Consider the following 15,839-nt stretch of genomic DNA (forward strand, 5'->3'; position numbering starts at 1 on the left):
ATTGAATCCAGAAATTTTTATTGAAGGAAGGAGATAAATCTGCAAATCTGGATGAAATAATAGCTGCATGAATCATGACAGCAGACAAGATAGAGGAGAGCAGGAGGCGGGGTTTAAGGCCACCATGAAGGAAGAGATGTGGAGTAGTTTGAGAGATTATGATTCTGAGGTTGAAGTCAGAGTTCTGAATTTTTTCCCATTTTAAACTGAAATCATATCTAAAAATCTGTTAACTTTTTTTCCCCCAGTGGCCCTAATCCTCTTCCATAAGTAAAGACTGTATCTAAATGTTCATCTACAGAGATGTAAATCCTAAATGTAAAAATCAAAAACAGTGATTGAAGGTGAAAAACTGTGAAAACAGCATTTTTCACTGTTTTATTCCAACAAAACTGCCTGGTGTGACTGATTGCTGAAGAGACTCTGTAATCTCTGTCTCTGTGAAGTGACCTGAGATGACGTCTGTTAGTGCTAAATAAATAAACTAAATGACTTCACTTTCTCCTCACCAATAGCACTGGGGATCACTAGATACGAAGACTAAAACATATTCTTCCTGTTTCAGCTGTTGCTATAGAAACCGTCCTTTATGGTTCATTCCTGAGTAGGAGGTTCTGAAGATGTTCATCACAGACACCCTCACCTGGACTGGAAACACCACCTCACTGGTCCAAACGGCCCAGAAGCGCTTGGACTTCCTGCCCCCCCCCATCTCCAGAAGCACCATAGAGAGCGTTCTGAGCAGCTGTCTCACTGTGTGCTGTGGAGGCTGCAGCGCCTCAGACTGGAAGAAAGTGAGAACAGCAGAGAGGATCATGGGGGCTCCTCTTCCCTCCATTAAAGACATTTCATCCCAGCGCTGCGTGTCCCGAGCCCGTGACATCATCAATGACCCCTCACCCCCCCACCATGGACTGTTCTCCCAGCATTCAATGCAGGACCAGCAGGTTCTGCAGCAGCTTCTTCCCCACCGCCATCACACTGATGAACTGTTGGACCTGATCAGTACCAGCATCAGACGGTGCTGCTGTGACTCCGCCCCCTCAGCAGGTCGGTTCAAAGCTCTGTTCCTTCCTTTGAACCGCTCCAGATTTCTGATGACTCCAAGCTTTATCAGACCAATGAGAGATTAAAAAACTTTATTTACATAAAAAAAAAAGTCAAACATGTTCAGGAGTGGGAGGAGACACCCAATGGCCCCGCCCCCTTCTGCTCTGACGCCATGTATGGTCAGGGAGCAGAAAGTGTCACCAAGTCTTCTGTGTTTATTGTTCCCATAGAAACAGCTTTCTGAGCTTCACTTTGATTGGCTGGTGTTAAAAATCTTAGTCAGCAGTGAGACGTTTGATTGGCTCTCCAGCTGATGGAGGTGGGCTTTATTCAGCCGTTTCTGGGTGCTGCCATCTTTCTTCTTCTTCTTCTTCATCTGGATCTCCTCCTCTGTTTGCCGCTGAGTGAAATCCCAGGTCTTATCCTCCACCTGAGGACAACAACAGAAGTTATCCATCTGTCCCCCACGCGTTCTTTAGAGACATCATTAAGACCTGTCTCCCAGACTTGTCTTTAAGACGTATCTCACAGACGCACCCATTAGACCCGTCTTTAAGACGTGTCTCCCAGACGCATCCTTTAGACCAGTCTTTAAGACGTGTCTCCCAGACCAGTCTTTAAGATGTGTCTCCCAGACGCATCCTTTAGAGCCATCTTTAAGACGTGTCTCCCAGACGCATCCTTTAGACCAGTCTTTAAGACGTGTCTCCCAGACGCATCCTTTAGACCAGTCTTTAAGACGTGTCTCCCAGACGCATCCTTTAGACCAGTCTTTAAGACGTGTCTCCCAGACCCGCCTTTAAGACGTGTCTCCCAGACGCATCCTTTAGACCAGTCTTTAAGACGTGTCTCCCAGACCCGCCTTTAAGACGTGTCTCCCAGACGCATCCTTTAGACCAGTCTTTAAGACGTGTCTCCCAGACCCTCCTTTAAGACGTGTCTCCCAGACCCGTCTTTAAGACGTGTCTCCCAGACGTATCCTTTAGACCCGTCTCCCAGACGTATCCTTTAGACCCATCTTTAAGACGTGTCTCCCAGACTCATCCTTTAGACCAGTCTTTAAGACATGTCTCCCAGACTTGTCTTTAAGACGTATCTCACAGACGCACCCATTAGACCCGTCTTTAAGACGTGTCTCCCAGACGCATCCTTTAGACCAGTCTTTAAGACGTGTCTCCCAGACCAGTCTTTAAGATGTGTCTCCCAGACGCATCCTTTAGAGCCATCTTTAAGACGTGTCTCCCAGACGCATCCTTTAGACCAGTCTTTAAGACGTGTCTCCCAGAAGCATCCTTTAGACCAGTCTTTAAGACGTGTCTCCCAGACCCGCCTTTAAGACGTGTCTCCCAGACGCATCCTTTAGACCAGTCTTTAAGACGTGTCTCCCAGACCCTCCTTTAAGACGTGTCTCCCAGACCCGCCTTTAAGACGTGTCTCCCAGACGCATCCTTTAGACCAGTCATTAAGACCTGTCTCCCAGACTCGTCTTTAAGACGTGTCTCCCAGATATTCTTACCTGCTCTCCGACCTTCTGCCTCTTCCTCCTCAGCTTTTCCATGCGGGAGCTCTTCTCCACGTTGTTCAGGTAGAAGTTGGTCTCCTTCTTGGCCTGAGAGACCTCAGTCCGGAGTCTCTGCTTCAGCACCGTCTGTTCATAGGCCAGCCGCTCGCTCAGGTGAGTCCACTGGAACCTGTGCAGGTACTTGGTAGAGACACAGACAGATCAGCTTCAGAAACTGTTTCAGGAAGTAACTAACTGGTAGCTGGTAGTTCTAAGACCACAGCTTCCTGTTTGGATGGATGAACTCTGAGCCTCTGTACCTGAACCCAGTCGGATCTAGTTAACTATAGTTCTACACACAGTGAACTGGTCCTTTAATTGGAGCCGATCGTCTTTCTGCTTATAGGAATCATTTAGTTCATCTCTATCAATACTGAGTTTAATCAGCAGCAGATTCAGTCTGTGTTTAATCTACTGTCAGACTAACAGGAAACGTGTTTCCATCAAACTTCTTTGATGTATTCATTAGAAGAGCGACATCTAGCGTAATACTTCAACATCTCCATCAATTTCTTACATTTGACTAAAAAGGTTTCAAAGTCTCGCGTTTGAGCTGATCTTTAGTAAGGAGGGTTAAAATGGAGCAAAGAGATGGAAAGAAAGATGGATCTGCTGTTTCTGCTGTATGAATGAAAAAAACCTGAATCATGGATACAAGTAATTAATATTTTGCAAATCGATTAATCTGTAGATTATCTTTTTTATTAATTAATAATCGGATAGCGAAAGGTTCCTTGAAGACATTTAGGTAATTAAAGCAGGTGAAACTAAAACGCTGGATAGAACAGATTGATGAAAAAGATTTTTTTATCTTAAATGCCAAATGTTTACATATTTTATTTACAATTTGGACATAATTCCTGCTCTAAGTGCGTCGCTCTGTCAGCTAAAGGCAAATTTTAAAGTCTCTATTCTCCAGTTAACAACTGATGACTAAATTAGCAAAAGATTATTTTAATAATCCAGATTAACTGTTTCAGTAATCTATGAAGGGATGGATCACTGATTGAACTGCAGATTTTCACCAACAGAATGAAGGTTTAACGACGGATTAATTCATGAATTTATTATTTTTCTTTATTAAACTGATACCAAGCTACCAATCAGAGGCCGACTTCGGTCTGGTTAGCTTAACGTTTGAGCAGCTGGACTCTGACTGGGTGGAGGTCGCTTTGTGTGGATGAGAAATAACCGTGGAATGAGCCAATCAGCTGCAGTGTGACTGTTGCTAGGCAGAATAGGGAACCAGGCAGTACCTTCATGTTCCAGAGGTCAGAGAAGAATCTCTGGCGCTTCTTGGTGCCCATGGGCGTGTTGTGGAGCGACAGCGCCACCCGCTTCGCCACCCGCTTGTCTCTGAACTCCACCCACCCTTCGGTGAAGTCACACCTCCTGGAGCCAGACTCCTTCCTCCTCTTCCTCACCTGGCGGTCTGCAGAATCAGAGCAGGCAGATTATAATCCGGCAGCAACAAGCTTCAGATGAGAGAAACCCTCAGCGATCGAACGAATCAAACATGGACGTTATCTATAGTATCTAGGATATTATCTATTCACACTGGAAGAAACTAGGGAGTTATTGAGTTTTAGCAGCATGTGCAGACGGTTAACGTGGCTAACGATATTAGCAGCGCTGCAGAAGACGCGCTCTTAAGGTTTGCTTGTCTTTGTCCACCTGATAAAAAAACAGCAGAGGACGCAACAATAGCTGCGGTGCTAACGTGTTTATAGGCTATCGGGGCTAAGAAGTACGACACAGTAAAGTTATTCAATATCCGTCCGTCTGCAGCACCTATCAGGCTGCCGTACCCCTACAGCTGTAGTAGTCCTGTCTGCAGTAGTAGTGTCTGTAGTACTTGTAGTAGTAATAGTTGTAATAGTAGTAGTAGTAGTAGTAATAGTAGTAGTAGTAGTAGTAATAGTAGTAGTAGTAGTAGGGCTGGGTATTGTTAAAAAAATTTCGGTTCCGGTACCAATACCGATACCTTCACTTCGATACCGGTTCCTGAACGATACTTTTTTCGATACCAGTTTTATAATATCAATTCGAAAAAAAAGAAAATTACACAACATAAAAAAGTACAAATCTTGAGTTTTATTTTAAGCTCTGTTTTTCCATTTACATTTTTCCTCTTACATAAAAAAATAAATAATTCAGTGTCTAATATTCACTGTTACATTGTGAGGACCTTTTTACTTAGCAGTTTTCCTTTAGAAAAATTACCATGTCTGACAAACAAGCCCGTTGAATGGGATCCTACTGACAGCGCACCGCTGGTATGGGGGGGGTCTGAGCGGCTCCGACAGAAATATTGAAGGCAGGATGAACTGACTGCACTGATTATGTTTTCAGGTGGATTTTCCCACTTAAAAACATAATAAAACTACTTTATTCCCACTGATCACAGCAAATATAGCTGCAAGGCAAAGAAAGGATAGAGTAGCTCCGCCCAACGCACGTCAGAGCCACTTTTCGACCGCGCAGCCAGAGCAGCAAAGCTTCTTCAGCAGCGCGTCAGAAGCTGGTACAAGCAGCAAAAATGAAGCAGCAGACGAGATTTTGCTGCTCCTGCTGCGTCCAGTTTGAAAGCAGCATGATTCACTCCGCTCTGGCTTTGCTCCGCCCACGGGCTGCTGAGAGGAGGATGGTCGCGCTGGCTGCGGTCCGCTCTTCTTGCAGTCAAACACAGAGCGACTTTCTGCTCTTAAATTGTCTCCGTGCACGATGTATTGCATTGTGCACTATTAGCATCAGTCTTAATAAAGTGAAGCCGCACTTTTGACCTGGGGGGCATTTTAAAGGGGTTCCACGACGCTGCAACCAGTTCACAAAAGATACACATGAACCCTGGCTGTAGGCGGGACCACCTGTGTATTTTTCCTGGATGACGCAATCACCTTAAGTGTTCCAGCCAATCACCGAAACTTGGTACCGAAAGACGAGGCATGTTTCGATACTCTGTAGAACCGAAGCATTTCGGTCGGTACCATAAAAGTACCGAAGTTCGGTACCCAGCCCTAAGTAGTAGTAGTAATAGTAGTAGTAGTAGTAGTAATAGTAGTAGTAGTAATAGTAGTAGTAGTAATAGTAGTAGTAGTAATAGTAGTAGTAGTAATAGTAGTAGTAGTAATAGTAGTAGTAGCGTAGTACCTTCAGGCTGCAGGAATATCCGTCCGATCTCTCCGTAGACGGACAGCAGGTTCCTCAGATGTTTGGGGCGGAACCTTGGAGGGATGTGGCCCAGGTAGATGATACCTGGAACGCACTTCCTGTCCTCCTTCTTCTTCTTCTTTGGCTCCCCATCATCATCATCATCATCATGGGCTTCTTTCTGGTCAGTGGGTCCTTCATCTTCCTCCTCTGGGGTCTGACTGTTTGTGTCTCTTTGCCCCTCTTCCTCCTCCTCCTCCTCCTCCTCCTCTTCCTCTTCATCTTCCTCCTCCTCTTCCTCCTCCTCCTCCTCTGAGCTCTGGTTGGTTGCTGTCCTCATCTTCTCCTCTTCCTCTCTCCTCTTCATCTCTGCCCTAGAAGCAGAGAAACATGTGACCTCCAGTGTCCAATCAATCATCAGTGGAGGACCATCAGCCCTGCAGCTCAGTAGCTCCACCTAGTGGGAACCCAGAGTTTAACTCCAGCTCTGATGCTCGTTTTCTCCTAAATCAGCTGAGAAAATGAGGATAAACCTGCAGACTGCCATCTTTATTCACGCTTCCTTCCGGAAAACAGCTAAAAACGATCCCCGTAGAGAGAAACGATCAATGTTCCCCAACAGGCAGGAGAACATTTGATGAATCCAGAGGCAGCAGAAGCTGCAGGTCTGCTTTGATAGAAATCAGCTTAACCAGTTGGAATAACAAACTGGCATCACTGGCAGATAACTGGGACTGAGCAGGAACCAGAGTCCAACCGGCCTCAGCCGGTTCTCCCTCTGGAAAAGTTTGGTTAGCGAGAAATAATCAATGGATCATTATTTATACCTAAAACTAAAATGTTTGCAGTGATTTAATGAATTTAGCGTTAATCAGTAAAAAATTAAAAACAATATAAAAAAAATAGTTTTCATCACTATCACTGAGTCTGGGAGCGGCCATTTTTGCCCAAATATAGTAGCCCCTCCCTCCTGCCATCTTCCAGCAGTGACGTCACGGTGCGGTAAGCCTAGCGCCATTCTCCCCGCTTTCCAAGCTAAATCAATGGGAACTACTAGACACATCTGCAATCAACAACAATTATTGACGATTTCCAGAGGACTTCACCATTGAAATTCACCAGAGCTATAGTGAAACTGACAATGCCCACGTGCATGGCAGCTGGATGCTGGAATACATCGGGTAAAAGTGAAAAAAAGAGTTATTCCACCTTTCTGATTCCTGATCCTCCACGGACGGGTTGGTCGTTGGATCGCCAACTTGAAGAGGGAGGATTTGCCATCGAACTTCTGGCCAGAGAAAAAACCCGTAATATGTAGCCAACATTTGGAAGAAGAATGTTTTCAAGATGACTTGGATAATAGCGCGTTGTGACAAACACCAAATACAGCACTGGGACTTGATCAACAGCCGATACCGCACCGTGACAATGTCACTAACCAGTAGGTGGCAGTAGTGTTCTTTGACAAACATGGATGCCTCCAGTAAAGCAGATTCACATGAAAATTACTCTGAATTAAAAACACTGATCATTTATTGAACAGGATGGAATCATTTCAGATTTAAAGAACTTTCAGAAGTTGGAATTCTGAAAATAAGCGAACTTTTCCTTTAGGAAGGTAAAAATTCTCTGATTGTAGCTAAAACAAAAACTCAGAGCAGAAATGAACATTTGTATTCTCTGGAATCAGATCAGACAAAAGCAGAAAGAAAAACAAAAATCTACAAAAAAATCAATATAAAGATAATAAAACTTGTTTGTTGATCCAGTTTTAGCTTCACTTGGTTTGTTCACTTTTTCTACCAGATTATTATAATAAAATAAAATTAGAAGAATAATCAGACATGTTTGAATGAGTAAATATTTTAGACCAGAGGATCTGATCCACCAGCTGAGGAGGAGCTCAGAGCCCAGAACCGGTCCTGGTTCTTCCCGTATGGATCAGAACCAGAGGAAACCCTTCAAACCAACAGCAGCATCCCTCCGACCGGCCGGATGGCGGCGCTGCTGCTATTATCATCTATAATCACCAATAACTGATCAACTGACCTGATCAATCAGCCGCAGATCGATCCCTCATCAACAAACCGCTGCAGCCTCACGTGGAACTGCGGTCGCGTCCGGATGACGTCACATAGCCGCGATCAATTTACCAGCTAGCTTCCGGTTGTCTTCTTCTTCTTTCCTATTATGGCGGCTCGCCAGCAGCTTTAAGCTGCATAGCGCCACCTACTGTACATGATGTGCAGCAACACTATTTTACATGTAATTCTATTTTTTTATTTTGTATTGTGTAGATAAATAAATAACGCTTTCCTTAATCTGTGAATATCATTTATATTTCCTTCATTTCGCAACAGACTTCATTCTTTTCCTGTCCTTCCAATTATTATTCTTAATTTCTCTCTTTCATGTTTATAAGTTTTACAGATCACCAGTAGTTCTACATTTTCTTTTTCTCCGCATCCTTCACATTTATCGTTATTTATCCTCCCTATTAAATATAAATTATCATTTAAATAAGTTAGAGCCACTCTTAATCTGATCATTTTTACTTCTTCCCTTCTGTTTCTCACATCAATGATTCTATTAGATACTGATTTTATATAATCCTCTTTCATTCTTATCTTCGTTTCACCTCTTGTGCTATTTTTCAATTTCTTTACTCTTAATAAGTGATTTACCTTCCTTCCGCTTGTCTTTTCCAAAATAACTAATTTATAATAAAATTTCCTGTCCGATAATTGGTGGAATTTTCCTGCTTATTTCCAGTGAAAAAAGTTTATGACGTTAATGAATCATCTGGAAGCCAAACTGTATTGATTCTGTCTCGCAGAATACTGACACCTGCTGGACATTTAAAGACACTACAGGCAGCTGATTGGACAGACTGAAATAAATAAATTTGTTGGCCTAAAGCAATGACATCATTGAGTTATTGGAGGTTATATTGTATTATTTCATATATATGTTTAAATTGAAAATATCTTTTATATTTTTAGAATCAGCCAATAAAATAAGATTTCATTCTTTTTAAAAATTATTCCTAAAAATGTGATTTTATTTTCACAGGTATATTATTGACTTCAACCTTATTCCATCATTTTAGGGGAAACTGGATGCAAGCAGCTGCTTTCCATCAGATATGAACAGCAGAACCAGAGCTTAAACCAGCAAAGACTTTTACTTTGAAAAGCGGAAGCGGAAGTGCCGGGCGGAGCCGGGCCGCTTTGATCGCAGTGAGGATGAGGAGGCCCGTCTCCAGTCTGCGTTTGAGCTCCAGTGTGAAGGTGAAGCTGGTCAGAACTGGTTTCCAGTTCACCACCGACCTGCAGGACCTGGACCCGGATCAGCTGAGCGCAGGTAGACAGAGGTCCCGGTGTTCTTAGAGTTCCTCCGGAAACAAAACTAAGGGCCGGATAAATGGTTCCGCCTCGGTCCTTAAAAATGCCCAGAACTTTTCTCCACAGAGAAACAACATCTGGAATAATGAGGAAATATTAGAGATAATAAAAGTAAAATAAAGTCCGGTTGAATAAAAACACCGCATTGAAATTTAATGAAAGACTCTAGATGAGTTTGATCTAAGTTATCTGGTTCTATCCATCAGACTCTCATCTGATTGGTTCATTTAACTCACAGGGAAACATTAGATTTCCTTCAATCAGAGAATAAAACCACCTGATCAGGTAGAAATAACAAAAGTAAACAGATAAATTTGTTTTTGTTTTAAAAGAAAGAACTAAAGATATAAAATAGAGCAAACAGGCTCTGATATCAAAATAAGAATAAAGACATAAAAACATTTACTTCACTTTAGGAAACATCTTCAAGGTAAAACATTAAAAACAGTGAACCTCTTTAATAATAATATATAGAAAAGATAAGGCAGATGAATAAAATAGAAAAATAACAACAAAAAGGAAAAAATAATTAAAAACAAAAGGACCAATTACTGAATTACTGGGATTAAAAAGATCTAAATTATTATATCAAAAAGAAGTTTAATTGCCGGGGGCCAAAATTTAATTATTTAGAGATTTACAAAGTAGAAAAAAATGTTTTTTTTAACGCCATCAAACATGGTAAGAATTTAGTAAAACGTTTGTTAGCGGGGAATATAGCAAATAATGTTTATATGAAATATTCAACTTTTTGTCCGTTAATAAAACATCATATTTGACCTTTTTTCCAGGATAAAGAAGAGATAAAAGCAAAGACTTTGAAACTAAACAGTTTAAATTAATTTCTTTCCGCTCTATTTTTGCCTCGGCAGAATGAAATAATTTTTCTCTGTTTCAAATTTAGTTGGAATTGGTAATTTCAGGAGTTTAGTTCTAATCCATCAAATTTCCTCACCGTTTAAGTTTCTTAAATAAAATAAACGATTAGAGGTTCCAAAGTTTTCTCAAAATCTAATTATTTTTTTATCCATTCACAAAAAGTATTTTATTTATCTTTATTTCGTGCAGCTTAGGAGAATTGGTTGTGCAAGTTCTTATAGATTTTTAAAATTATAATTAGCATAGCATTTGGAATATTTCCAATCCATATTTTATAAAACTCAGAGGAAAAGATCAAAGTATATTTACAGCCAAATTCTTCATATTTTAATATTTTCCTTTCATCATTCAACAAATAAACAACAGTTTTTCTCATTTTTCAGAGAAAAATGGCTGAAAAATCTGCTCTGTTGTTTATTTGTTATCCAAGTGTGATTTAAGGTGGAAATGCTGCTGAAGGAGAAGCCGTTTCTTCATCTCCTGTCCTCCATGTTCCTCCTGCAGAGGCCAGTATCTCCCAGCAGGAGGCGCTGGAAGCGCTGCAGGCTGCCAGAGCAGGAGAAGGCGGAGCCTCTGTGACGGCGCTGGAGCTGCTGCAGAAGGAGGAGGAGCTGAGGAGCGTGGTGACGTTCTCCTCGCAGCTGGACCACGCCCTGGGAGGAGGAGTTCCTGTCGGGAAGGTGACGGAGATCTGCGGAGCCGCAGGAGTCGGAAAAACACAGCTGGGGTCAGAAGAACAGACATGTTTCCATGACGATGTTTTAGTCTCATCTCAGAGCAGTGATGGATGGTGGAGTTTCCTCCAGGGGGAGCTATAACTTCTAAATAAACGTAAACCAAAAAAAAAAATCTAATATATGTTAAGGTAGCAGACCAGCATATTAACATGAATTCCAACAACAAAAAACAACGTTCTAAAATGTTCTACAAAGTTCTTTAAATCAGTCCTAATCAGATCCTGACATCAGGAGGCAGGAAAGCAGAATACGGCGTTAGCCTCGCTGCATGCAGTTAGCCTCGCTAAATGCAGTTAGCCTCACTGCCTGCAGCAAGCTAACTGCATGCAGTTAGCTTGCTGCAGGCAGTTAGCCGAGCCTCGCACACTGCAAAAAATTATCTAGAAATAAGTAAAATTTCTTTAATCAGGTGTATTTATCCTTCGTTTTAGTTGGTAAATGGGATGATTTGCCAATAGAATGAGGATTTTTTTACTCTTTAAATAAGATAATTAGATAATATTCACTTGTAAAAAGACAATTCAATTGATTTTCTTATTTCGAATGTAAATTATCTTGTTCCAATGGCAAAGTATCTCACATATCGCCTCAATTCAAGAACAAATGCACTTATTCTAAGAAAAATGACTTATTTAGATTACCATTTTTTGCAGTGTAGCTAAATAATTCTATCAACCTGTCAATCAGCCTCACTTTCTAACAGACGACTGTGATGTCAGCGCTGTGGAGGGAGGGGGTGAGCAAATAAAGCTGCTTTCACCTGGTGCAGAGACCTGCTCCCCAGGATGCTGCTATCTTTAGCAAGAGGAGCGTCATTGAAGTCGTAGGGAAGCGGCGTTCCAACCGTTGCATTTCTAAATTCTCCCGAGTGGAGCCCGACTTTACACGAGTGAATAAAGTGAATGTGATTGGTCGATTATCAAGGGGGCAAGTTTGATTTGATTGTGGCCGGTTTTTGTGGGAAGCATCTTGCTAACCAGTTAGCAACTTAGTGCTAGCAGGTTCTGCCAGTTCTGTTAGCTCTACGCCTGCCGAAGACACAGACGTCCATCCCCGTGAGCACTGGGACGCAACTCAATGGGAAAGGAAAGGATTCTGGTTTCAACCGTTGCGTATATTAGCTGCGACACATGAATCAAGATGCTATGACCGAAAACATTTGATTGACAGATGATCGTTGATATATGATTGGCTGAATTTAGGTGTTCAGGCTGACGTAGAACTAACTGGCCTGCAGAAGATAACGGAAAGAATTTTTTTAAACTAACTTTTGGGACAATATGGTCTGATAAAGTGTAGATTTATATACATGTTTAAGCCTGAATGATTTGACATTTAAATATGATTTCCCTACAACTTTAAAGATTAAATATTTAAATTTTATAATATAATTTCTATTGGGTTGCTCATGTCAGCAGTGGGTAGCACTGCTGCCTTGCAGCCAGACGGTTCCAGGTTCGATTCCCGGCCCAGTGTCTTTCAAAATCAATCCACTGGACTTTGTTTCCAAGTTTGAAGACGTTTCTCTTCCATCCAGGAAGATTTTTTAATTCAAAATGTCAGAAATAGCGTTTAGTTCCAGGTTTGTGAGTGAATAGTTGTTTGTCTCTGTGTTGCCCTGCGATGGATGGGGACCCGTCCAGGATGGACCCCGCGTCTCACAGCTGGAGATCACCACCACAGCTGGGATAAGCATGTTTTGTCAATGTCTTAATCAAGGTCATTGGGTGGGTGGGGCGGCGCCCCCCGCTCCCTTGTACATTAAAGTCAGCTGGGGGGGAAACTTCACTTCAAGACCAGCGTAGAAAAAGTGTGAAAGGAGGAGCCTAATTTACCGAAACACTACAGGCCGTCGCTGCTAGCTAGATTCAGGATTAATTTAAGCTAACTTTAGTGTCACATGTTCATTCGTCGCCTGTTATGTTCTCTTAGTCACTTTTTCACGCTCCTCCTGGTCACGTGACCCTCTCAGTGTGGTTGCTGGGTGTGCTGGTAACTAGCCGTCCCTGTGTGACGGGTTCTGGTTGTGCTCAGCCTGCAGCTGGCCGTGGACGTCCAGGTGCCGCCATGCTTCGGGGGCCTCGGAGGTCAGGTGATGTTCCTGGACACGGAGGGCAGCTTCCAGCTTCAGAGGGTCGTGGACCTCGCCGGCGCCGCCGTCCGACACTGCTCTCTTCTGGCTGAGGATGAGGAGCAGCGGGTCGCCATGACGACCTTCTCTGTGGAGACAATCCTGTCCAACATCTTCCTGGTACTAAAGTCAAACTCTGTTGGTCCTGATTGGCCAAGCTCCCTCCTTTGAAGATTTCAGGTCCTCCTGAATGATGTTGCCATGGTAACTCTGTAGCGGGTCTGTCTTTTGTTCCAGGTGCGTTGCCGTGACTACGTGGAGCTGTTGGCTGAGCTACATCTGCTGCCGAACTTCCTGCGGGACCGGCCAAAGCTCCGCCTCCTCGTCATCGACAGCGTGGCGTTTCCATTCCTGCAGCTTCATGACGATCTGTCCCAGAGGACACGCCTCCTGCAAGGCCTCGGCCTGCAGCTTGTATCCATGGCAACCAGCCAGAACATTGCCGTGCTGATCACCAACCACATGACCACTCGGCTGCGGGGCAGCCAGTCGCAGCTGGTTCCAGCTCTAGGGGACATCTGGGGCCACGCCCCCTCCATCAGGCTCCTCCTCCAGTGGGAGGGGCCCCGGCGGCTGGCCTCCATTCTCAAATCTCCGGCCCACATAGAGGCAACTGTCCAATACCAGATCACCTGTGAGGGCTTCAGAGACGCCGACCAATCAGAGCAGCTGCAGAGCAAAAGGCCTCGAATTCAGAGCAGCCAATGAAAGACCAGCGTTTAACACCGGCAGCAGATGATTGGTCCAAACCTTCAGCCTGTTTGTATGACGGTGAAGGCCCCTCCCCCTGTGTGATGTCACCCAGGTGGACCAGCAGCTGGTTTTAGACAAATGAATGCTGATCCTGCAGCTCCAACGTTTTCACAGGTGCTGCATCAAACTGCGGCTGCAGCTGATTGGCTGAACCCAAACGACCTCAGCGCTGTGATGTCATCTTCAGGAAGAACCGTCATGACTGCCTCCACCTCGACCACAGATCAAAAACATCTGAATTCAATCAACTTGGATTGTTTGTCACCATGGTAACTGAGCAGGATGTTTCGCTCTTCGATCATCAACCAATAAAAGTTTTTTGTTTTTTGTGGAGATTCACCTCCTTCATGTTGATTTTTAATTCTTTGATAAAGAGGGACATTTCTTTACCTGCTAAACTAAATTTGTAATAGATTTATAAATTTCTTTTTTTCAGGAGGAGATTTTTAAGGTTGACATTTATTCTTATTTCTTTACCTTGAATAAAGTTTCTATTTTCCAATAAAGAGTCTGGTTTATGTCTCTGAATGAATTAAAGCAGATCTGATGTGTTGGTTGCCATGACAACAAAGTGAAGTAGCAGAGAGCCGTTCCCGATATTTCATCATTTAAGGGTTTGACTTCATTTAAAATAGAAAAGTCTCCATCTGCATCATTTATAGATGGAGGGGATTTTTAATTTCTATTAAAATTCACTCTGTGGGAACGGTTTGAGATGAGCTCCGGGTCCAGCTGCCAGGGGGGGATTTAACATTAAGCAAAACTAGGCAGGTGCCTAAAAACTGTTTCCATGTATGGTTAATAAAACTATTCCTTATTTTTTTCACATTAATTATTTTTTTTGATAAAAATCCTTTTGCTTAAATGCCATCAGAACGCTGATAATATTAAGTGTGTCTCAGCCCCCCCCTTCAGTGTCCACCATATTGGGTCAGTCCATTTGCTGCACATGTTCAGAAAGGTCCAAACAGACAGCAGCAAACCATTTGGAAACAAACCATGCAAAGAGCAGTGTTGCCAACTTAGCGCTTTAGTCGCTATATTTAGCCACTTTTCAGACCCCTCTAGCACTTTGATTTCTAAAAAGCTCCTAGCGCCAAATCTACAGACTTTTCAGACCCCTCTAGCTAGCGATGCTGAGATGAAGCCTCATCGAGTCGGGCAGAGTAGCAAGAGGCAGAGTTAAATTACCTGTACAGGTGCTGGTCATAAAATTAGAATATCATGAAAAAGTAGATTGATTTCAGTAATTCCATTTAAAAAGTGAAACTTGTATATTATATTCATACATTACATACAAACTCATATATTTCAGATGTTTATTTAGTTTAATTTTGATGATTACAAATGACAACAAATGAAAATCTCAAATTCATCATATCAGAAAATTAGAATATTGTGAAAAGGTTCAAAATTGATGGCCCCTGGTGCCACACTCTAATCAGCTAATTAACTCAAACCACCTGCAAAAGCCTTTAAATGGTCTTTCAGTCAAGTTCTATAGGCTACACAATCATGGGGAAGACTGCTGACTTGACAGTTGTCCAAAAGACGACCATCGACACCTTGCACAAGGAGGGCAAGACACAAAAGGTCATCGCTAAAGAGGCTGGCTGTTCACAGAGCTCAGTGTCCAAGCACATTAATAGAGAGGCGAAGGGAAGGAAAAGATGTGGTCGAAAAAAGTGTACAAGCAAGAGAGATAACCGCACCCTGGAGAGGATTGTGAAACAAAACCCATTCAAAAATGTGGGGGAGATTCACAAAGAGTGGACTGCAGCTGGAGTGAGTGCTTCAAGAACCACCACACACAGACGTATGAAAGACATGGGTTTCTGCTGTCGCATTCCTTGTGTCAAGCCACTCTTGAACCACAGACAGCGTCAGAAGCGTCTTGCCTGGGCTAAAGAGAAACAGGACTGGACTGCTGGTGAGTGGTCCAAAGTCATGTTCTCTGATGAAAGTAAATTTTGCATTTCCTTTGGAAATCAAGGTCCCAGAGTCTGGAGGAAAAGAAGAGAGGCACTTCATCCACGTTGCTTGAAGTCCAGTGTAAAGTTTCCACAGTCAGTGATGGTTTGGGGTGCCATGTCATCTGCTGGTGTTGGTCCATTGTGTTTTCTGAGGTCCAGGGTCAACGCAGCCACATACCAGGAAGTTTTAGAGCACTTCAT

At 42.9% G+C, this 15,839-nt stretch overlaps 2 protein-coding genes across 3 annotated transcripts; one reads left to right on the forward strand and one right to left on the reverse strand.

Moving 5' to 3' along the window:
• Positions 1-1,122: 1,122 nt before the first annotated feature.
• On the reverse strand, positions 1,123-7,921 carry abt1 (activator of basal transcription 1). 2 transcript variants are annotated; one of them, XM_038298376.1, is made up of 5 exons: positions 7,811-7,921; positions 5,762-6,135; positions 3,868-4,043; positions 2,567-2,752; positions 1,123-1,480 (listed from the first exon to the last, which is right to left on the reverse strand). In XM_038298376.1, the coding sequence occupies exons 2-5, from the start codon at positions 6,126-6,128 to the stop codon at positions 1,298-1,300; spliced, it is 912 nt and encodes a 303-aa protein (XP_038154304.1). In that variant the 5' UTR covers positions 6,129-6,135; positions 7,811-7,921; the 3' UTR covers positions 1,123-1,297. The 2 variants fall into 2 exon arrangements, with proteins under 2 accessions (XP_038154304.1, XP_038154303.1); XM_038298375.1 differs by lacking the exon at positions 7,811-7,921 and having other exon boundaries at positions 5,762-6,194.
• Positions 7,922-8,960: 1,039 nt separating this feature from the next.
• rad51c (RAD51 paralog C) lies at positions 8,961-13,976 on the forward strand. The gene is made up of 4 exons (XM_038298371.1): positions 8,961-9,124; positions 10,549-10,771; positions 12,816-13,032; positions 13,150-13,976. Exons 1-4 carry the CDS (start codon positions 9,007-9,009, stop codon positions 13,618-13,620), a joined length of 1,029 nt encoding a protein of 342 aa, XP_038154299.1. The 5' UTR covers positions 8,961-9,006; the 3' UTR covers positions 13,621-13,976.
• Positions 13,977-15,839: the final 1,863 nt, after the last annotated feature.

The sequence above is a fragment of the Cyprinodon tularosa genome, unplaced genomic scaffold (assembly GCF_016077235.1).
Source record: "Cyprinodon tularosa strain WSP-4 unplaced genomic scaffold, ASM1607723v1 ctg407, whole genome shotgun sequence".
Classification (NCBI taxonomy): domain Eukaryota; kingdom Metazoa; phylum Chordata; class Actinopteri; order Cyprinodontiformes; family Cyprinodontidae; genus Cyprinodon; species Cyprinodon tularosa.